Here is a 24,962-nt window from a genome sequence, read left to right as displayed (position 1 = left end):
AAGTTGGCTTGAAAAAGCCTAGCCAGAAAGTTTTAAAAGTTTTAAGGTAAGTTTGACTGTCTTCAGTTTAAAATAGTTTGAAAGATTAAAGTCTGAATATTTTGAAGGCAATACAGTCTATTAGAAAAACAGATAGTGATGGTGTTGCTGTGTGGTTGCTAGGTTACTCAGGGTGGTTGCTAGGGTACCTCAGGTGGTTGCTAGGGTGTTGCTATGTGGTTGCTTGGGTATCCAGGGTGGTTGCTAGGGCAGTTGCTAAGGTGTTGCTAGGCAGTTGCTAGGGTACTCAGGGTGGTTACTAGAGTGTTACTATGTGGTTGCTAGGGTACCCGGGGTGGTTGCTAAGGTGTTGCTAGGCGGTTGCTAGGGTATTCAGGCTGGTTGCTAAGGTGTTGTTAGGCGGTTGCTAGGGAGTTGCTAAGCGGTTGCTAGGGTATCCATGGCGGTTGCTAAGGTGTTGCTAGGCAGTTGCTAGGGTACTCAGGCTGGTTGCTAAGGTGTTACTATGTGGTTGCTAGGGTACTCAGCATGGTTGCTAGGGTGTTGCTACGTGGTTGCTAGGGTATCCAGGATGGTTGCTAGGTTGTTGCTAGGCGGTTGCTAGGGTACTCAGGCTGGTTCCTAAGGTGTTGCTAAGCAGTTGCTAGAGTACTCAGGGTGGTTGCTATTTAAGTTGCTAGGTGGTTGCTATGCTACCTGGGGTAGTTGCTAAGGTGTTGTCAGGCAGTTGCTAGGGTACTCAGGGTGTTTGCTAGGGTGTTGCTAGGTGGTTGCTAGGGTACCCGGGGGTGGTTGCTAAGGTGTAGCTAGGCAGTTGCTAGGGTACCCAGGGTGGTTGCTAAGGTGTTGCTAGGTGGTTGCTAGGGTACTCAGGGTGATTGCTATGGTGTTACTATCATATTGTTACCATGATTAGCAAGTTATTAGCATGTTGCTAGCATATTTAACATGTTACTAGCATGTTACTAGCATGTTTCTAATATGATAAGCATGTTACTAGCCTGACTCTAGTATGATTAGCAAGCTGTTAGCATGATTAGCATGTTGTTATCATGTTTCTAGTATGATTAGCATGTTACTAGCATGATTCTATCATGGTTATCAAGTTACTAGTATGTTTCTAGGATGATTACCATGTTACTAGCATAATTCTAGCATGATTAGCAAGATACTAGCATGATTCTAGCATGATTAGCATGTTACTAGCATACTGCTAACATGACTTAAATAGATTAGAAATATTAGATGAGTTTGAATGAGTCTAAATGGATTAGTAATAGTACATAGAAGTGAAGCTTCATTTAGTCTCAAAGGATTCTTGGAGTTTAGATTTGAATTTTGACAGTTGGAGCTGGCTTATCTGAACATTCCGTCAATGTAAGTCTATGGGATTTTTTGGTGGTTTTGACGGTCCGGTTTACGAAAACCGTAAGCCGGATCAGTCTGAAAAGATATAGCAACCCGAGTCAGACCAGTCTGCAGGTCTGGGCCGAGTTTGGTGGCTGTAGCTTAAAAGCTCTAGGAGGAGATACGTTTTAAAAAAGGGTCTCAGAAGAAGAAGAAGAAGAAGAAGAAGAAGAAGAATAAGTTTAAATACAATATCAGTAAGTTGGCTTTTTCAAGCCAACTTAATAAGAATAAGTTTAAATACAATATCAGTAAGTTGGCTTTTTCAAGCCAACTTAATAACAATATGTTGGCTCTGCCAAGCCAACATAATAATAACTAGAAGCTAAAGTTAGTGAACTAACTTTCATGTTGGCTTGGCAAAGCCGGCCTCGGCCCCTTGGGGCAAAACAGCCAGAGTACTTCTGTGTTTTTTTTTTTTTTTTGCCAAGCCAACATAATAAAAATAATAAGAATAATAAGAATAAGAATAAGAATAATAATAAGTTTAAATAGAATAACAGTATGTTTCCCTTTAAGTAAAATACAATGCTACAAGCATCAAAATATACTTAAGATATTACTTTCTATTACTTATCATATTACTGGATTATACACCGTTCATCTTTAATTTTTATTACTGTATATTACTTCGCAAAAGTACAGCTCTGCTGACTATGTATTATTTAGAGCACAAGTCTAACGCAGCGACTTTTTTTTTTTTTTTTCTTATCAACGAAGTTGGTGTCACACGTATGTGGAGATGACGTACTTATCACACGTCTGTTTAGGCAACGTACTTGTCACATCTCTGTGGAGGCAACGTACTTATCACACGTCTGTTTAGGCAACGTACCCTTCTCACACGTAAAAGTACAGGACTGTTGACTTCGGCAGGTAATCCTGTCACATATCACTCGCCATAATTTACGTTGTTTTGGTTTAAGAAGTAGCCTAATGACAATAGGACATTTAAGGAATACCGTTATACAGGTTCGCCTTGACTAAAAACTATGAAAAGACTGTGAACACCACTGCAGCCGATCCCACTGTGGCGTGCATCTTTTGAAATCATCCCCTTAATATAGATGAGAATGGCCAAGATAATATTGAAACATAAAAGGTTTCGGGCAAATAGGGTAATCACCTTCAATTTACTATTTTACTTGGCATTATATTTTCACAAACATGAACTATAAGCCACCGCTGCTGCTGTTATATGAACACGACATGCTTAGTAATTAACATTACTTCTCTCGCGAACAATCTGCGCATAGTTTTACGACTGTATGTTTTCTAGTTTTAGAAATGTAAGCTGACTAACGCAATAAAGCACTAAAATAAGAGTGAGAACGTTTACTTATCTAGCTGAGTTTCAGAGGAACTCAAAGTACGCTGCTGCAAAAGGCTCAAGTGAATGCCAGCCAGCCATTTAAAGGTAAAAGTTCAAACTCATTGACCTGGTACGTGACGTGAACAAATCAGCTTGTGCCAAGTAGTATATGGCTGTGAATATCATCAGTTACATTTAGACAGGGGTAGCTGCAGCCTGGAGCAATGGGCATGTCGAAAGGTAGGGGCGTGCCAAAAGGTAGGGGTGTGCCGAAAGGTCTTTACAATTGGTTGCGAGTTTCCCAAGTTCGAAATATATTTTAGTGTTATTTTACCATTGTATTGATTACACAGAATAGAAAAAAAAATGTTATAGAATCAGTCACTTCTACTGTTTTGAACCATACTTTACAGTTTTTACTAAAAGTGCATGGAAACTAAAAATGTTTTGCCTGATAAGGACAAACATATAAAACACAATAATTATAATAATAATAATCAGAAGAGCCAGTAGAATAAGTACTGTTTAATAACCTTCTATTAAGTTGCATTAACCAATTTGGCAAACAGACAATTTTATCCAATAAAACATTTTATTCAGTTTTAGCTTGTCTACACAAGATTTTTAGTCTACACTAACTGAATAACCTAATAACCAAAAATGTTTGTAAGCATAGTGCAGTGTTATTGTTAATGATCAAACTGTATATTTACAATGTTAAAGTGGCTGACAACAATAAATATTCTTATTAGGAAAAAAAACAGCCTCATGAACCTCCCTTTGAACTGTGCAGAGCTGTAGCTGAATAGTTAGGCCTACTATGCTACTGTATTTTAATGCTGGTCATTATGGTGGTACTTGGAAAGCCAAATATTTTCTGAGGTGGTTTATATACACCAAAGTGTATATAAAGTGACAATTTACAGCCACTTCCTTTTCCAAGTATCTATCAGTTATTAGGGTTAGTTGTTGCAGCCCTCAATGCATGATTTTTTTATTACTATTATAATTTCCACTGGCAATGTTTTTCAATAGATTTTTACATGATGTCATGTGTTTTACATTTTAAATTTGTTTGTTTGTTTGTTAACTTTGACTGAGCCTATATGTGTCTTTAAGGAAAGCCAAAGTAACGTGTGGCCAAGTATGATGATCCATACTCGGAATTTGTGCTCTGCATTTAACCCATCCAAGCGTGCACACATGCAGCAGTGAGTAGTGAATACACAACCGGAGCAGTGGGCAGGTGTTGTTTTTTTTTTTGTTTTTTTTGCTGCGGTGCCCAGGGAGCAGTTGGGGGTTCGGTGCTCAAGGGTCTCACCTCAGTCGTGGTATTGAAGGTGGAAGTGAGTACTGTACATTCACACCCTCCACCTACTATCCCTGCCGGTACCGAGACTCAAACCTGTGATCTTTGGGTTACAAGTCGGACTGTCTAACAATTAGGACAGATTGCCCGAGCCTTCAACATTTTTGTGCCTTGAAGGAGACCTTTAAAAAAAAGAGAGAGAGATTTACAAAATGCTAAATGTCATCACTTTAAGCTTATATAATTTAATATAACCGATGTGATTGTCAGTGTAAATTTCATATAAATTCACCATGAGCACAAAGACTTAACAGTTAATGGAAAACCCCTGCATTGGAATGCCCTGGGTAATGTTTGCAGGCAAGCAATACATAACTTAATACAATGTAATTTAATAATATGCCAAAGAATATGTGATTAATCAAAAACTTACTGGAAGATCTTTACAGGATAACTCAGTCCAACGTCCAGGAAAAATGGTCTGATCAACCCTCCTAAATGTACCCAAATACACAAAGGTCAACAACATTAGGCAACTGTAAATGAATCTTAAGTAGTAACAGTACTACAGTACGTGTTTTAAGGGAAAGAGTTTTACATTGTCTCTGTTATTAAAATTATTATGAATATTACATTTAAATATGCATATCACATTTAAATTTTCAACTTCAGAAATGACAACATATCATTTAGTACACTTCAGACATCATCATTCCTATAAGAACCACCAAGACACAAAAAAATAAAAGAAAAAGAAAAACACTGAATGGTTTAGAACAGAACCACCACACAGCAGTTGAGAACATTTAAAAAAAGAACTGTTCAACTGGTATTTCCGAACATGAACTACTGAACTTGTATGTAAAAGACCTGTACACTTGACTGTATCTGCCATCACTTAGACCATCCTTGTATAGCAAATAAAAAACAAACAAACAAAAAAAAACACACTGAATCATCAAAAATGTTTTAATTATGAAATGTACAAACCATCCAGTGTGACTTGCTGCATAATGGAAATAGAACGCAGTCTTTTGCAGAAACATCAACCTGTCATAAAAATATAATACAAACAACGGTAAAATTGTGCACAAAGTATATTTTGTAAGAAATGTGTCTACAAAATATGTTACAACTGGATATTATTATTAGTAGTAACAGTATATATTACAAATGTATTTTAGTATTATTATTACTATTTTTTATATACTCCTCTCTCATATATCGAAAGGCTATGGAATATGTTTGCACTACACATTCTATATGTTTCATACATTTCTCTTTGTTTTTGTATATTTCTTTTTGTTGTAGTTATGGTTGTTGTTTGCCTCTATTTTCTGTTATGTCTTCTGTCATATTTTTGAATTTGTCACATTTTCAATAAATAAAATCTATAACACAGCAGAACAACAGACACAATTACAAATAGTAAAATAAACAAAGCAAACTATGTTTGACGTACGTATCATGATAACATTTTAAATGTAACATCGCCGTTATTATCTATCACATTAACAAATTATCTTAACGTGGATATCATCAAATATACTTACGTTCATTAGGAACTGCATGAAGTCTGAGATGCTGCATATGTCCAAGTATCTTGTGTCTTTCACATCTTTTAAAAACATTGGTTGCACAAAATGGACATCGATACAAGCTTCGATGCAAATACAGTTCTTGCTTTGTCTCACAGTAACGTGTCTGTCAACAACAGTTAAATAATTACTAAAATTGAAAAATACAGTGTGAAGGAAAATAATATGTCTGACTACATTTTAATAAGCTATTGCAGTTATACGCCTTACCGCCACCATGTTTCGTAAAAGTATAGTTACCGCTGATTGATCAGATGCATTAGCGAAGTCCCATCTAACCTACACAAACACACCCAGGCACAGAAGACAGTACCATCCTTTTTCTTTGGAGATCTGTGTACTCGAAGTCCTGACAGGCTGGAGTGTGTGCAACCTCCACAAACACAGTAATTTACCAATAAAAACAATCATTTATTTATTTTGTGTATTTTTTATTTACAAATAAAAAATAACTACTGAAAACAACTGACTCTTGACCGCTCCTACTGAATTTCAAAGGGCGGCAAAGTTACAACTCCCTTTCGTGACGTCATATGACACAATATTAAAAACCCTGCAATGCACTTTAAGCTGTAAAGAATCAGTGAAAGGTTCGCTCTATGAATGCAATAATACGTTTTAACTGGGTAAAATTAGATTAAATTATTCTACTCACCCTTCAACCATGTACACAAAAGGCCTACTTCTCTCAAATATTGTTCACAAATCTGTCTAAATCTGTGTTAGTGAGCACTTCTCCTTTGCAGAGATAATCCACTCTAAAATGTGCAGTTTTATCTCACAGTGCAATGCCACAGATGTCGCAAGTTTTGAGGGAGCGCGCAATTGGCATGTTGGCTGCAGGAATGTCCACCAGAGCCCATGAATTGGATGTTAATTTCTCTACCATAAGCCGTCTCCAAAGGTGTTTCAGAGAATTTGGCAGTACATCCAACCAGACTCACAACCGCAGACTGTGTGTAACCACACCAGCCCAGGACCTCCACATCCAGCATCTTCACCTCCAAGATCGTCTGAGACCAGCCACCCGGACAGCTGCTGCAACAATCGGTTTGCATAACCAAAGAATTTCTGCACAAACTGTCAGAAACCGTCTCAGGGAAGCTCATCTGCATGCTCATCGTCCTCATCGGGGTCTCGACCTGACTGCAGTTCGTTGTTGTAACCAACTTGAGTGGGCAAAGGCTCACATTCGATGGCATCTGGCACTTTGGAGAGGCGTTCTCTTCACGGATGAATCCCAGTTTTCACTGTATAGGGCAGATGGCAGACAGCGTGTATGGTGTCGTGTGGGTGAGCGGTTTTGCTGATGTCAACGTTGTGGATCAAGTGGTCCATGGTGGCGGTGGGGTTATGGTATGGGCAGGCGCATGTTATGGACAACGAACCCAGGTGCATTTTATTAACGGCATATTGAATGCACAGAGATACCATGACGAGATCCTGAGGCCCATTGTTGTGCCATTCATCCACGAGCATCACCTCATGTTGCAGCATGATAATGCACGGCCACATGTTGCAAGGGTCTGTACACAATTCCTGGAAGCTGAAAACATCCCAGTTCTTGCATGGCCAGCATACTCACCGGACATGTCACCCATTGAGCATGTTTGGAATGCTCTGGATCGGCGTATACGACAGCGCGTTCCAGTTCCTGCCAATATCCAGCAACTTCGCACAGCCATTGAAGAGGAGTGGACCAACATTCCACAGGCCACAATCAACAACCTGATCAACTCTATGTGAAGGAGATGTGTTGCACTGCGTGAGGCAAATGGTGGTCACACCAGACACTGACTGGTTTTCGGGCCATTTTCACACTATTATTGCGTTATTCACACTATTATTGCCGGATACAAAGGGAAAAAGAAAATAATCATGGGGAAAATAATGCAGCGACTGAAAGAGCTCTTGCCATAGATATTCTTGTTTTTACATGCCATGTCAAAACAAAACTAACACATTAAGGAAACTCGACAGCTCATTCAGTCAAACAGATGGGTAAGTCTTATTTGTAGGGCAACTTTATGATTTGAAATGATTAGTTTCAATCTTTTTGAATGGAAGTTCCCCAAACCGGAAGTGCCACCCATAATTCAAAACGCATTAGGCTTATCAGGAATAAGGTGGATAAAGAACAGTCACACAGCCTCCTACCTCCACCCTCTGCAGTCAATACGTGAGGGGTGTCTTGTGGTACCATCTCAGAAAGGCACAAAATCATTCTCCAGAATGTTTTCGTTCACTATTCCTTTCTGGTGAAATCATCTTCCTAACCCCATCTAGAACATTGAAACTCATCTCTTCCATAAACACTTAACTGTATTCTGCTGCAAATAAATAAGTAAATAAATACAAAGGTAACACTTTAGTATAAGGAACAATTCGCACCATTAACTAGTTGCTTATTAGCATGATTATTCATAATATATTGGCTATTTATCAGCACTTATAAAGCACATATTCTGCATGACCATATTCTACATCAATAATCCTACCCAATAGCTAAACTTAACAACTACCTTACTAGCTACTACTAAGCTGCAAAGTAGTAGTTTATTGAGGCAAAGGTCATAGTTAATGGTTCGTTAATTGAATTGGACCTTAAAGTGTGACCAATAAAAAAAATCCTCAATGCTTTCACTTTTTCTTGATCCCTCCGTGTTCTAGCTTGTACCCTACTATTCTAAACAATGTCATGTCAATGTCAACTTGTCTTATGAGCATTTCATGTTTTATTTGCCTCTTAATGATGTATCACTTGTGGTGTTCCTCATTTGTAAGTCGCTTTAGACAAAATCGTCTGCTAAGTAAATACATGTAAATGTTATTTAGTACAAATTCAAGCAGCATGGCAAATGTCGAGACTGTGACCTTCTGCCCTTGTGTACACAATGAATCGTAATAGAATCAACTAGCAGAAGGGCCAGATAAAATGTCTACCTGAAGAACAGAAATCTTGTAATTTGTAAGTTGTAATGACACAGATGCACATCTGGGGAGGGGGGAGTTCTGTACAATTATGGTCTTGTCTAATTTCTAGTCTTTGTTTACACTGTCTCTGTTTGTCTGAGCTCTGTTTATTCATTAGTTGTCATATTCATTAATTAATGTCACACCTGTTCCCCTTTTCCATTGATTACCTACCTCTGTGTATATAAGCATTCAATTCTTCTCTGTTCTTTGTTTTGTGTTGAAGTTACATATGTTGCATTTTGTGTCACGCTTTGTCTGTGGATTTACAATGCTAGCTGCTACATGACAGGACCAACTTTAGGCCAAAGCCTGGTTCTGTTTGACTAACATTTGCATGGCTTTTCAATAGTGGTTTAAAGCATGAAGGAAGTCATAAAGGTAATTAAGGAGGTTCCTTGACCAACCTTTGGGTGATAATGAGGTTCTTGAGAAGTTCAGATGCTTCAGGCCTTTGTGAAGTTTGGCAAACTGTGCTCCCAGAAAGGCAATTCCTGTGGAGGAAATAATGAACTTAGTAAAAAAAAATATAATTCACCACAAACACTGAACATACATGCTGTAGTGTAATAAACAAGCAGCATGTAACTTTCCGCTGGCTTCCATAGTTCTAACAGTTTTAATAAAAGATCTAGATCTAGTTTAAGAGTTTTGTGTGGTTGCTCAGTCATTGGTAGGGTATTTGATGGTTCCTAGGCAATGTTGCTACAGTAAGGTGTTCTGGGGGTTGTTGCTACAATGTTGCTACAATGTTGCTACAGTAAGGTTTGTAGTGTGTTAGCCGGTTAGCTTGCCATTCAATTTTACTTTTTCTCTTCGCCTTTTTCTACACAATCAGACAACAGTGGTGAGTTGAAATCGTTCTACAACTACGGTAAGTAATGGCTTCTTCTCCTTTCCTGGTAACCTGCATCACCTGTCATATGTATAGTTTATCAATCTCTGTCGGCAGCGAGGGATTCACATGTGATAAATGCAGGGAAATAGTTAGGCTGACAAAGAAGATTTCAGAACTAGAGACACGCATCCAAACTTTAATCGAGGATAGTAAGAATGTGAGGGCATTAGATGCGGCTTTGGATGCGACTAGATCAGGAAGTCCCGTACATTGTTCGGTTCCGGTAACTTCGCCTTTGCAGCAGGGCAACTGGGTGACTGTGAGACCCGAGCTAGACGATTTAAGAGTAACAATCTAATCAACGTTCAACAAATTAAAAATTTACATAATACAGAGAAACAAATGATAAAACTTGGCCTTTTAAATATCAGGTCCCTCTCTACAAAAGCGCTTTATTTGTAAATGATATGATCATTGATCATAACCTAGATGTGCTATGTCTGTCAGAAACCTGGCTAAAATCAGAAGATTACATTATCTTAAACGAGTCTACCCCTCATGATTACTGTTATAAACATGAGCCACGTCTAAAAGGTAAAGGGGGAGGTGTTTCTACAATTTATAGCAATATTTTTAGTGTTTCACAGAGAGCGGATTTCAAGTATAACTCGTTTGAAGTAATGGTGCTTCATGTAACACTATCCAGAGAAACAAGTGTTAATGATAAATCCCCTATGATGTTTGTACTTGCTACTGTATACAGGCCACCAGGGCACCATACAGATTTTCTTAAAGAATTCGCTGATTTTATATCTGAGCTGGTGTTGGCTACAGATAAGGTCTTAATAGTAGATGACTTTAACATCCATGTTGATATTGAAAATGATGCACTGGCAGCTGCATTTACAGACATTCTAAATTCTATTGGAGTTAGACAACACGTGTCAGGTCCCACTCACTGTCGAAATCATACTCTAGACTTAATACTGTCACATGGAATTGATGTCAATGCCGTTGAGATTCTGCAGCAAAGTGATGATATCTCTGATCATTATCTAGTCTCGTGTATTCTCCAGATGACTAAAACTGTAAATTCAACTCCTTATTACAAGTATGGTAGAACCATCACTTCTACTACAAAAGATTGCTTTCTAAGTAATCTTCCTGACTTATCTGAATTCCTCAGCATGTCCAATAGCTCAGAAAAACTTGATGATGTAACAGAAACTATTGACTCTCTCTTTTCCAGGACTCTAGATACGGTCGCTCCTCTGCGCCTAAGGAAGTTTAAGGAAAATAATCAGACCCCGTGGTATAACGAGCACACTCGCGCCCTAAAGAGAGCAGCCCGGAAAATGGAGCGCAGCTGGAGGAAAACAAAATTAGAGGTCTTTCGTACTGCTTGGCGGGAATGTACCCTATCGTACAGAAAAGCGTTAAAATCGGCCAGATCTGATTACTTTTCGACTCTTTTAGAAGAAAACAAACATAACCCTAGGTATTTATTCAATACAGTGGCTAAGTTAACAAAAAATAAAGAACCAACAGGCACTGACTATGCCCATCAGCATAGCAGTAATGACTGCATGAACTACTTTACTTCTAAGATCGCTACAATTAGAGACAAAATTGTCACTATGCAGCCGTCAATTACAGTGTCGCATCAGATAGTGCGCTATAGATCTCCTGGGGAACAGTTCAACTTATTCGCTACTATAGGTCAGGAAGAATTGTATAAACTTGTTAAATCATCTAAACCAACAACTTGTATGCTAGACCCTATTCCATCTAGGCTACTAAAAGACTTGCTTCCAGATCTCATAGACCCTCTGCTAAATATTATTAATTCATCACTGTCATTAGGATATGTCCCCAAAACCTTCAAAGTGGCTGCTATTAAGCCTCTAATTAAAAAAACACAACTTGACCCCAACGAATTAACTAATTACAGACCTATCTCAAATCTCCCATTTCTATCAAAGATATTAGAAAAGGTTGTATCCTCACAACTATCTTCCTTCCTACAGAAATATGATATCTGTGAGGATTTTCAGTCAGGTTTTAGACTGTACCATAGTACTGAGACTGCTCTTATTAGAGTTACAAATGATCTACTCTTGTCATCCGATCGTGGTTGTATCTCTCTGTTAGTGCTACTGGATCTTAGTGCTGCGTTTGATACTGTTGACCACAACATTCTCTTGAATAGACTTGAGAATTATGTTGGCATTAGTGGTAGTGCATTGGCATGGTTCAAATCGTATCTATCTGACCGCCATCAATTCGTGGCAGTAAATGAAGAGGTATCATATCGATCTCAAGTGCAGTATGGAGTACCGCAAGGCTCAGTACTAGGGCCATTACTCTTTACACTTTACATGTTACCCTTGGGTGATATCATCAGGAAATATGGTGTTAGCTTTCACTGCTACGCTGATGATACCCACCTCTATATTTCTTCGCAGCCCGGCGAAACGTACCAATTTGAAAAACTAATGGATTGTGTAGTTGAGTTAAAAAATTGGATGACAAGTAATTTCTTACTGCTAAATTCTGAAAAAACAGAGGTGTTAGTTATTGGGCCTAAAACCTCAGCGTGTAATAACCTACAACACTGTCTAATACTTGAAGGCTGTTCTGTCAATTCTTCGTCATCAGTTAGGAACCTAGGTGTGCTATTTGATGGTAATCTTTCCTTTGAAAACCACATCTCTAGTATTTGCAAAACTGCATTTTTCCATCTCAAAAATATATCTAAACTACGACCTATGCTATCAATGTCAAATGCTGAAACATTAATTCATGCATTTATGACCTCACGGTTAGATTATTTTAATGCTTTATTGGGTGGTTGTTCTGCTCGCTTAATAAACAAACTCCAGCTGGTCCAAAATGCAGCAGCTAGAGTTCTTACTAGAACCAAAAAGTATGATCATATTAGCCCAGTTCTGTCTACACTGCACTGGCTCCCTATTAAACATCGTATAGATTTTAAAATCTTGATAATTACTTACAAAGCCCTGAATGGTTTAGCTCCTCAGTACCTGAGCGAGCTCCTATCACATTATAGTCCCTCACGTCCGCTGCGTTCTCAAAACTCTGGCAATTTGATAATACCGAGAATATCAAAATCAACCGCGGGCGGGAGATCGTTTTCTTATCTAGCGCCCAAACTCTGGAACAATCTACCCTACAATGTTCGGGACGCAGACACACTCTGTCAGTTTAAATCTAGATTAAAGACCCATCTCTTTAACCTTGCTTACACATAAGAAATCAACATATTCCTATAATTCAAATCCGTTAAAGGATTGTTAGGCTGCACTAATTAGGTCAACTGAAACCGGGAACACTTCCCATTACACCCGATGTACTCAGTGCATCGTCAGAAGAATGGCATCTACGCTAATATTAGTCTGTTTCTCTCTTATTCCGAGGTCACATTAACCACCAGATCCAGTCCGTATCCAGATCAGATGGTCACCGCAGTCCCCCCGGATCCAGTCCGAACCCAGCCCAGATGGTGGATCAGCACCTAGAGACGTCCTCTACAGCCCCTGTCAGCGGAGTCCACTCATCAACTAGATGAGCCCCAGAGACGGATCCACAGTGAAGACCACATCACCTAGTCGGCTGTCGGCACAAGACCACGGGAACTTTGGCCAGAGGAGAACTGGCCCCCCCGACTGAGCCTGATTTCTCCCAAGGTTTTTTCTCCATTTGTCACCGATGGAGTTTTGGTTCCTTGCTGCTGTCGCCTCTGGCTTGCTTAGTTGGGGACACTTTCTCTTAACACAGTATTGCATTTTATTTTATTGTTTTTGATTAACTACCTTTACCTAAAATGTGAGTGTTTACTGTTGCCTTTGGCATTGTTGATGTACTGTTTCCTATTTAATACTGTACAGCCGCCTTGTCACAATTCTGTATTGTTAAAGGCGGTATATAAATAAAGGTGACTTGACTTGACTTGGGGGTAGCTAGGGCATTGCTAAGCAGTTTCCAGGGTGTCTTTGATAGCTCTGGAAAATCTTTTACCAAACGGACAAGATAAATTGTTTGCTCTTTAGTGATGAAATCTAGATTACCATAAAAAATGTACACATATTATGAGAATAATATGTGTAGCTAATAAAACTAATGAGAATCTAAGACTAAACTGTATAAATGCCTGAACAATAACTCACCTTTATCTTCAAGAGGATTGTTGGCAAGGTTTAAGGTGTGCAGTCCTGAGTGGGTATTGTGGGCGAGGGCATTTGCCAATTTCTGTGCAAAGTCCCTGTGAGGAAAAAACAGTGATCTGACACTCTGCAACATTCTATCAGCCAAGAGCAGAGCAGATTATGATAGATAGATAATTAAATAAATAACATGCATACATACATACACACACACATACATACATGCATGTATACAGGTGCATCTCAATAAATTAGAATGTTGTGGGAAAGTTCATTTATTTCAGTAATTCAACTCAAATTGTGAAACTTGTGTATTAAACAAATTCAAATGCACACAGACTGAAGTAGATTAAGTCTTTGGTTCTTCTAATAATTGTGATGATTTTGGCTCACATTTAACAAAAGCCCACCAATTCACTATCTCAACAAATTAGAATATGGTGACATGCCAATCAGCTAATCAACGCAAAAGACCTGCAAAGGTTTCCTAAATGGTCTTTCAGTTTGGCTCACTAGGCTACACAATCATGGGGAAGACTGCTGATCTGACAGTTGTTCAGAAGACAATCACTGACACCCTTCACAAGGTGGGTAAGCCACACACATTCATTGCTAAAGAAGCTGGCTGTTCACAGAGTGCTGTATCCAAGCATGTTAACAGAACCACAGACAACGTCTTACCTAGGCTAAGGAGAATAAGAAATGGACTTTTGCCCAGTGGTCCAAAGTCCTCTTTTCAGATTAGAGCAAGTTTTGTATTTCATTTGTAAACCAAGGTCCTAGAGTCTGGAGTAAGGGTGGAGAAGCTCATAGCCCAAGTTGCTTGAAGTCCAGTGTTAAGTTTCCACAGTCCACAGTGATGATTTGGGGTGCAATGTCATCTGCTGGTTTTGGTCCACTGTGTTTTTTGAAAACCAAAGTCACTGCACCCGTTATAACCAATAAATTTTAGAGCACTTCATGCTTCCTTCTACTGACCAGCTTTTTAAAGATGCTGATTTCATTTTCCAGCAGGATTTGGCACATGCCCACACTGCCAAAAGCACCAAAAGTTAAATGACCATGGTGTTGGTGTGCTTGACTGGCCAGCAAACTCACCAGACCAGAGCCCCATAGAGAATCTATGGGGTATTGTCAAGAGGAAAATGAGAAACAAGAGACCAAAAAAGGCAGATGAGCTGAAGGCCACTGTCAAAAAAACCTGGGCTTCCATACCACCTCAGCAGTGCCACAGACTGATCACCTCCATGCCACACCGAATTTACTTTCATACTTTCCAGAAGGCCAACAATTCACTAAAAATGTTTTTTTTTATTGGTCTTATGAATTATTCTAGTTTGTTGAGATGCACCTGTATACGTGTGTGTGTGTGTGTGTGTGTTTATGCATATGTTATGTGTGCGTGTGTATGCATATGTTATGTGTGTGCATACATTTTAACTCCAGCATTGTCCAGAACCAGCTCCTCTAGTTGGCTTGATCGGGCTACCACTCTCAGAATCTGCTCACAAACATCTGTAGACTGTAAGAACACACATAACATGAATGACTTACTCAGGGAAAGACCTCTAGAAATCAAACCACAAACATCTTAGTTACATATGTTCCCTGAGTAGGGAACAAGACACTGCGTCAGAAGCTGACACTATGGCAGTGGTTCTCAGTTAGGTCCTGGAGCTCTATGAACTGAGCTGCATTTTGAGGGACATGAAAAATGCAGCTCAGTTCATGGAGCTCCAGCACACAGTGTTTTTATGCTCCCTACTCTGTAAGCACAGGATTATATATGTAGATAGACATAATTTGTTTATACTAGATGTTTATTTTATCATATATCAGAATCAGAATTGGCTTTATTCGCCAGGTGTGCACAAACACACAAGGAATTTGTTGTGTTTTTTTAAGGTGCTCCTGGTATATACATGCATGCATATATACATACATCCATATATGACATGAGAACAGAAAAAAACATGTAAATTAAAACTTAAAATAAATAATAATGTGTATGAATCTGGAACAGAAGATTTATGTACAGATTTGTGCATTATTTACTTTATGTACAGCTGTATAAATAAAGAGATGTGCATATGTATTTACATATTTACTAAAGAAAGGGGCAATAATTAGAGATGGAGAAAAATTACAGAAATGAATTGCAGAAAACAGGTTGTAAATAACCCTCAGTTATTTGAACTAATTAACAAGATTAATATTCTGATATAATTTAATTTTGTATTTCTTAATATTAGTTGTGTTTATTATAATTTGGATCATTTCTTTGCACTCTTTAAGTTATTTAACCGATAGAGACTTTTATTTTGAAAGGCGGCTTGACGGAAATGCCAGATATCGCACGGAGAGAGAGAGAGCGCGCACAGGCGGAGACGGATCACGGAATCAAACGATTAAGGACATTTAAGTTAATTTATACATACAGTCGCAGTTTGTTGTTTTATTTTTCAGTATTTTGTTTTTGACGTTGTTTGGCACCTGGTTGAAAAGGAGAACAAGGTAGTCAAGAACGTTTACGCACTTATAAACACACATATAGCATATATCTGTAACGTATATTCTCTATGACTGTTTTATGTGCTTGTTTTATTTACAAGTAATTTTATGTGTGTTTTGACAAATGTTAGCATTAATTTAGTATCTTTGTTGCTGTAAAGTCGATTGTTTGTTTCATTTATATGGATGTAAATTCATTACAAATTCAAATATTGTTTATTTATCTGTCGTTCTAGCTCTTACGTTGTTGTGCAACACGGACAATAAACCCCAACAAAGATAGTACAACATCAGTGCATGAGTTCAATCCTTTTATTCTTCAACCGGGCTGTCACAGTAAGAGCTTGCCCCCATTGATTCCATTTGCTGATGTAAATGATGACGGACCAAGGATCAAATTTGTGCACTCCTGTGAAGGAAAGTAAAGTATCAAAAGTAGTACAAAACAAAGATACAGTTGATGAGATAGAAGGTCAATCTGAAGTTGTAAACACAGATGAAGAACGTCGCTCTGTCCGTGAACGAATTCCAACAGAAAGGATGCTTGCATATCAAAGAGAAGAAGGCAGAAAAGACAGAGAGAAAGCTTATGCATGCATATGAAAAATGGAAAGCTGAGGCTCGTAAGGCAAGAGGGCAGCTGAAAACAGACATTCCTGAGAGTCAGCTAGCATCACTTATAAACACATTGGAAAACGAAAGAGACACTGTGATGAATGCATACATAAAGGTTCGAAGTTATGCTACTCCACCTACCGATACAAGAAGAAGAATTGATGCTTGCGATGCTGTCACAAAGGATATTGTAAAGATTACTTATGAGAGGATCTCAGGTGTGGATGGAGACTTTGACAGCGAGGGAGTAAGAGGGCGTCTTCGTGAACTGCTTGATCGAGATTATGCTCGCTCTGTTTATGGTTCTACAGTTTCATGTATCAGCTCCAAGTCAAGCACACCTACAAGTCAACCTTCACTGAACTCCATCCTGATGGCTAAACGAATAGAGGCAGCAGCAGAGCTTGCGGCAAAGGAAGCAGAGTATGCAACAATAATGGAAGAAAAGGAACAAAGGGAAAAAATACAACTTCTAGAAGAGAAGCAAAAGAAGGAACTTGATGCTCAAATAAGTGAGTTTGAAAGATTACAAGCAATAAAGGAGGTAAGAGCAGCAAGAGCAAGACTAGAAGTGTATGACAAGGAAGAAACCATTCACTCTGCTAACCAGAATGATGAGCTGCAACAACCTGTTAGTGTTCCCTCACACAAACCTGTGTATTCATCCTCAGTTAAGCCAACACTCAATGAAAGGGTATCATCGCCAACTCCCAATGCTGATGTGTCTTACCTTGCGCAGGCTGTCCAAGACAGTATTACGTTAAACAGACTTCCTATGCCAGAACCTACCATTTTCAAGGGTGATCCCATTCACTTCATAGAGTGGAAGGCTTCATTCCAATCACTCATTGACAAGCGACAAATCTCCTCAGCAGATAAGTTATACTACTTGAAGAAGTATGTTGCTGGGTCTGCTCTGAAAACCCTTGAAGGCATGTTTTACAGAAATGATGAGGAAGCTTACAAGGATGTGTGGAAAAGACTTCAAGATCGCTATGGACAGCCATTCATCATACAAAGAGCATTCTGTGAGAAACTCGCAAGCTGGCCCAGAATCCAGCCAAAGGACTCTGAAGGACTCCGAAATTTCTCAGATTTCCTGAATTCATGTAGAGACGCTATGCCTCATGTGAAGGGACTGGAAATACTCAACGACTGTGAGGAGAATAGGAAACTTGTGAGCAAACTTCCTGATTGGGCAGCTGCCCGCTGGAATCGTCAAGCCACACAAACGCTGAGTGAAACCCAAGATTTTCCAACTTTCCAAGATTTTGCCCATTTCATGTCCATTGAGGCTGAGGTAGCCTGCAACCCAATCACTTCCTTTCATGGCCTTCACGTTTCTGAAGCTAATAAGGAGAAACATAATTTCAAGGTTAGTAAGAACAAGGCCAGTGTCACACAGTATGAGAATCCAAAGCTCACTGGTAAAATCACTAAACCATGTCTGTTCTCTCAAGACAGTGAACATCAAATTCATGATTGTTCTAATTTCTCTGCAAGATCTCTTGAAGAGTGAAGACAGTTCATAAAGGATGCAAAACTGTGCTACGGATGTTTGAAGCTCGGTCACAGTGCCAGAGACTGTCGCTCCAGACATAGCTGTAACACCTGCAAGGGAAGACATCCTACCTGCTTACACGATGACAGCTTCATTAGAAAGATAAAGTCTTCCTCTGTTCAAGGCCCAGAGAATCCACACGAAAAAGTTGTCACAATGTCTTTAAGTGTAGAATCTGGATGCACGTCTGCTAACACGTCTATGATCGTGCCAGTGTGGTTGTCCTCGCAAAATGATCCAGTCTCTGAGAAACTTGTCTACGCTCTGTTAGACACACAAAGCGACACTGTTTTCATTGAATATGCAGTAAGTCAAAGTCTAAAGGTTGACTCATGCCCAGTGACACTTAGGCTCACTACTATGGTTGGGAAGGATTCATTGATAACAAGTGAAAGAGTTTCTGGTCTTAGAGTTAGAGGCTTCAATTCTACAGTGGTTCTAGATCTTCCTCCTGCATACACTAAGGATTGTATTCCTGTGGATTGTGCCCACATCCCTACCAGAGAGACTGCCAGTTGTTGGAAGCATCTTGCTCCTTTGATAGACAGAATTCCTCCACTTTAAGATTGTGAGGTTGGTCTATTAATAGGATATAATTGTTCCAGAGCTATAGCCCCCAGAGAAGTGATTCTTGGAACAGACAACGAGCCATATGCTGTTCGCACGGACCTCGGATGGAGCATTGTTGACCCTTCCTTGACACATTATAAATCACAAAGCTGTGTTACCAGTATCTATTAAGGAGATTCCTGCTGTAACGCCAATCGATGTGATCAAAGTGCTTGAGACAGATTTCAAGGACACTGAGCAACACAGAGTGGTGTCTCAAGAGGACATTATGTTCTTGAATAAACTGGGAGAAAACATCAAAATGAACCAAGACAGTCACCTTGAAATGCCTCTGCCATTCAAGAAAAGACCCTGTCCTCCAGATAATGAGCCTCTTGCCGTCATATGACTTCAGCATCTAAAACGGAGATTAATGAAGGACCAGGAGTACAGAGAGCATTATGTTAAGTTCATGGAAGACGTAACAGAGGAGGGTGATGCAGAAGAAGTCATTGATGAGGGAAGAGAAGGTGAAAAATGGCACATCCCTCATCACGGAGTGTATCACTCGAAGAAGCCAGGAAAATTACGTGTGGTTTTCGACTGCTCTGCAAGATACAAAGGAACCAGCTTGAACGATCATCTTCTTACAGGCCCTGACCTGATGAACGGCCTGACTGGCATTCTTCTGACCCCTTAGGGTTTCTTGCGCCACTCTTGCTCAAAGGAAAGACTGTTCTCCAAGAAATGTGCCAAAATGGCATGGGCTGGGATGATCCCACGAGGCATGGGCTGGGATGATCCCACGAGGAAAGACAAATTCCTCCCCCTGGAGGAAACACACAACTTCCAACTGGTGACCCAGAGGTCAAAAAGGCTTAGTCTCTGAACACACAAACAGTACAGTATCCCTGCTTATTCAACTGTCTCACAAAGTTATCCTCATGGTCCAAAATCATCCAAGCAGTTGCACGTCTACTTCGTTGTGTCAGGAAGGACAAGTCTAGTGACCCCAGTACAGTGGCAGAACGTGAGGATGCTAAGTCCATCATCATGAAGGACTTACAGAGTCAGACATATGCAGAAGAGATAGCTTTACTCTGTAAGGGCAGACAGCTCCCATGCAGCAACGGGCTATACAATCTCGACACCTTTGTTGACCATGACGGATTGCACAAGGTGGGAGGAAGGCTCTGCAATGCTTCTGTTCCTAACTCTGTTAAACATCCAGTGATAATTCCGAAGGAACACCATCTTACGAAACTTCTGATCGCTGACTGTCACGAAAAACAGCACATCAAGGAAAGGGCTTGACTATAAATGAGATCAGATCAAGAGGATTTTGGATAACAGGAATAAACAGGACTGTAGCCTCCTTTGTACGACAGTGTGTGAGATGTCGCAAGTTTCGCAGACCCACGGAAGAACAAAAAATGGCAAACCTGCCCTCAGAGCATATAGATCCATCTCCTCCATTTTTACGTTCTGTGGAATGGATGTTTTTGGTCTATTCATCACCAAACAAGGACGAAAATCATACAAGAGGTATGGACTTCTCTTTACCCGTTTCTGTTGCAGAACCATCCATATTGAGATGCTGGATGACATGTCCACGGATGCCTTTATCAATGGCCTGCGTTGTTTCATCGCTATTAGAGAAGCAGTTCATCGAATAAGGTGTGACCAAGGCACTAATTTCATTGGAGCCAAGAATAAGCTCGCCAAGGCCATGGAAGAAATTGACACCAACCGTCTAGTAACGTTTTTAGCAGCAAAACAATGTGACTTCATCTTCAACGCACCCCATTCAAGTCACACCGGCGGAGTTTGGGAGAGACAGATTAGAACTGTGAGAAGTGTTCTTCGTTCCACTCTGTCCCAGTCATCCGGAAGCCTGGATGATTCTTATCTGCGAACCTTCTTCTATGAGGCCACGGCCATTGTAAATAGCCGTCCACTCACTGTAGATAATTTAAGTGATCCCCGCAGTCCTGAGCCTATAACTCCTAATCACCTGCTCACCCTGAAAACAACCCAAGCCCTACCACCCCCTGGCAAGTTTGTCAGAGAAGTCATATATGCTCGCAAGAGATGGCGCCATGTCCAATATTTAGCGGAACAATTTTGGGGACGTTGGCGCAAGGAGTTTGTGTCTAACAAGAAGGAACATGCAAGCTGGAGATAAAGTCTTGGAGAAGGCAGATGATCTCCCCAGGAATGAGTGGCGCTTGGCAGAAGTTATCGAGACTGTCGTTGACAAGGATGGTTTGGTGAGAAGAGTGAAGATACGGTTTGGAGACAGAAATCTAGGGAAAGATGGCAAACGTCTGAACAAACCATCAGTAGTTGAGCGCCCAGTGCAGAAACTGGTCCTGCTGCTGGAGGCAGCCTGAAATTCCTTAGATATCCTTTGATTTAAGCAGTTCATAGCAGAATATGTTTCAGTTTCACTTTTACATTTAAACATTGGTAATTTACTTTAGGAATCATTCGTGATTAAAATTTGAGATTTATAGTGACTCACGATTGGTGGGAGTGTAAATAACCCTCAGTTATTTGAACTAATTAACAAGATTAATATTCTGATATAATTTAATTTTGTATTTCTTAATATTAGTTGTGTTTATTCTAATTTGGATCATTTCTTTGCACTCTAAGTTATTTAACCGACATAGACTTTTATTTTGAAAGGCGGCTTGACGGAAATCACACGGAGATAGCAAATACAGAGAGACAGCGCGCACAGACAGAGACGGATCACGGAATCAAACGATTAAAGACATTTAAGTCAATTTATACATACAGTCGCAGATTTTGTTTTATTTTTCAGTATTTTGTTTTTTGACTTTGTTGTTTGGCACCTGGTTGAAAAGGAGAACAAGGTAGTCAAGACCTTCATGAGGGGTCTTTGATGATGTTTCCTGCCCATTTCTTCATTTTGCTGGGCTTTTTTCACAATGGAGTCAATGTGAATGTCCCACTTCAGGTCCTGGGAGATGTTAGTTCCTAGGAACTTGAATGAATTCACTGTAGCCACAGTGCTGTTCATGATGGTGAGAGGGGTGAGTGCAGGGTTGTTTCTCCTAAAGTCCACTGTCATCTCTACAGTTTTGGGCGTGTTGAGCTCCAGGTTGCTGTGACTGCACCAGACAGACAGCTGCTCAACCTCCTGTCTGTAAGCAGATTCGTCGCCATCCTGGATAGGAGACCGACGACTGTAGTGTCATCTGCAAATTTCAGAAGTTTGACAGAGGGGTCTTTAGAGGTGCAGTCATTTGTGTAGAGGGAGAAAAGCAGTGGGGAGAGAACGCAGCCCTGGGGAGCTCCAGTGCTGATGGTGCGGGTGCTGGATGTGAGTTTTCCCAGCCTCACTAGCTGCTGCCTGTCTGTCAGGAAGCTGGTGATCCACTGACAGATGGAGGTGGGTACAGAGAGCTGTCAGTTTATTCTGAAAGATATCTGGAATGATGGTGTCGAAAGCAGAGCTGAAGTCCACAAACAAGATCCTTGCATAGGTCCCTGGTTTGTCCAGATGTTGAAGGATGTAGTGCAATCCCATATTGACTGCATCATCCACAGACCTGTTTGCTCGGTAAGCAAATTGCAAGGGTCCAGTAATGTCCTTCAAGTAGGCCAACACCAGTTTCTCAAATGACTTCATGACCACAGATGTTAAAGCAACAGGTCTGTAGTCATTAAGTCCTGTGATTTTTGGTTTCTTGGGTACAGGGATGATGGTGGAACATTTGAAGCAGGATGGGACTATACACAACTCCAGGGATCTGTTGAAGATCAATGTGAAGATGGATGATAGCTGGACAGCACAGGCTTTAAGGCAGGCTGGAGAGACACCGTCTGGGTCTCTCCAGCACAAAAATTGGCCAATACTCACTCAGGACTGCACACCTTAACAGATCTTAAGGACAGGCTGAGAAACAGTAGGGAGAGGGAGGAGGAGGGTGTTGATGGCTGTGTTATGGGACAGTTGAGGCAGGTGTAGGGTGTCAGACCACTCTTTTGTTTTTCAAACCTGCAGTAAAACACATTCAGGTCATCAGCCAGTTGTTGATTTGGCCTCAGTGCTGGGGGATGGACTCCTGTAGCTGGTGATGGCTTTCAGGCTATTCCACACTGATGCCGAGTCATTACTTGAAAACGTTTTTTTTTTTTTTTTTAGCTTTTCTGAGTAGTTTAACTTTGCCACTCTTCTCTCCCTATTCAGTGTGTATTTGGCCTGTTTGTACAAGGCTTTGTCCCCACTCCTGTAGGCGTCCTCTTTGGCCTGGCAAAGCTTTTTGAGTTTTGCATGGAACCAAGGTTTGTCACACACATGTCCTCACAGAAACTGATGTAGGATGTCACAGTGTCAGTGAGCTCATCCAGATCAGTAGCTGCAGCCTCAAAAACACTCCAATCAGTAAGTTCGAAGCAGGCTTGTAAATCCCATTTCTTTACAGTTCTTACTACAGGCTTAGTAAGAACTAAGCTTTAGAATCCCATGTCCATTCCATTTGCTTTCATTTTTAGTTTACTGAATTGAACTTAGAGCTGAACCGACGGGACCTGACAGGTTCAGTTGGGTTCGGGGCTTCATTTATATAATTTTACACGGGCTCGGACCGGGCACAGGCTTGTACGGTAAATGAGCGGTCATGTGATGCGTTTCGATCGTCTTAAATGCATAATGTGGACAGAGTATATAGACTAATGTTGTTATTATTCTTTTATTAAATTTCACCTGCTATTCACCGTCGGCGTTGAGGCCGGATTGTGGAGAGAAGTAGCGAAGCAAATCCCACGGAGCCTTTATCTTAATTTCGTTATTGCCAAATACCCATCTTAATTTAGAATTTATCTTAATTTAATTTGTTAAGAAAGACTCATTTTTATTGGCGCGTTGGCCTAGTGTATGCCTAGGCCTATTTAGAGTGCTGAGATGTTACGATGTTACAGAGGACTTATTTTATTTATTTGTTCCAACTTCCAAGTGGCCTATAGCCTAAATTAGTCATGAATAAATTATGTTAAATCATGTATAAATGACTCATTCTTGACAAAAGGCAAAAGAGCTGTGTGCTTGTGCACATTTGAATAATGTCTTGCTGTAAACTGGTTCAGGCTTTTAAAAGCTGTCAATCAAAATGTACTTGTCGGAGTTGGGCTGAATTCTGTCGGGCTTGGGCACTGTCGGGCCTAACTTCTAAGGCCCGATTACAGCTCTATTCTGGATTAAAAAGCATTATTTGTTTTGTTATTTGTGAATCAAATTTGTTTATAACTGTAACAATCCCGACCTCTGTGGTTCCCCCCAATCGCCACCAGAGGTCGTCATCACCGGAATTCTAGTTTTCACTCCTCACTCCATTTCCCATAACCCCGTACCTGACTCTGACCCTATGGACTATCACTTCCTGTTCCTCCCCTATAAATACTTCCTCATCACCGTTGCAAAGTCTTGCTGTGCCCCGGCTAACATTTCTGAGCGTTTACTACTCTGTTGGATTACTGTGGATTGACTCTGGACTGCTTTCTTGTTGTTTGAACCCTGCTGCCTGCCTTTAGAACTCTTCGCCTCGTTTACGGACTATTGTGTACGCTGTCTGCTGCCTGCCCTGACCATTCGCCTGTTTACTGACTCTGAGTATTGTCTATCCTCTGATTGCCCTGTTATATTGTGTACCGTCTTTGCCTGTCTGACCCTGCTTTCTATTAAACGCTGCAAATGGATCCCAACTCTGTTGACCCATCATTACAATAACTGATGAATATTGCAACATCAGCACTGCTATTGAATTGAACTAAATTAATAATGAACTTACTCGAGCTGAAGCAGAACACAAACCATCTTTAACAGAGCTGCTTAGCTGAACCGAACTTGTTAATGAATAAATTCTTAAAGATAATAATTCACAATATGAATTGCCTGGAATTTAATCATAGCATGTTGGTTCATCTGGCCAGAGGAGAACTGGTCCAAAATGCATCAGCTAGAATTCTTACTAGAACCAGGAAGTATGACCATATCAGCCCGGTTCTGTCAACACTGCACTGGCTCCTTACATATAGATTTTTAAAACATCGCTAATTACTTATGAAGCCCTGAAT

General features: G+C 40.2%; 1 protein-coding gene across 1 annotated transcript in view; it reads right to left on the bottom strand.

Moving 5' to 3' along the window:
- LOC127177872 (F-actin-uncapping protein LRRC16A) overlaps positions 1 to 24,962 on the bottom strand; it is a 426,319-nt gene that overhangs the window by 269,676 nt on the left and 131,681 nt on the right. The window contains exons 10-12 of the mRNA XM_051130392.1: positions 15,055 to 15,143; positions 13,625 to 13,719; positions 9,007 to 9,093 (exon numbers count right to left, since the gene is read on the bottom strand). Coding sequence (XP_050986349.1) covers positions 9,007 to 9,093; positions 13,625 to 13,719; positions 15,055 to 15,143 — 271 coding nt within the window. The remainder of the gene's footprint in view (positions 1 to 9,006; positions 9,094 to 13,624; positions 13,720 to 15,054; positions 15,144 to 24,962) is intronic.

This window comes from Labeo rohita, chromosome 16 (assembly GCF_022985175.1).
Source record: "Labeo rohita strain BAU-BD-2019 chromosome 16, IGBB_LRoh.1.0, whole genome shotgun sequence".
NCBI classification, from domain to species: Eukaryota; Metazoa; Chordata; class Actinopteri; order Cypriniformes; family Cyprinidae; genus Labeo; species Labeo rohita.
Note: the sequence above shows the minus strand (reverse complement) of the source record. Positions and strands in the feature narration are given on the sequence as shown.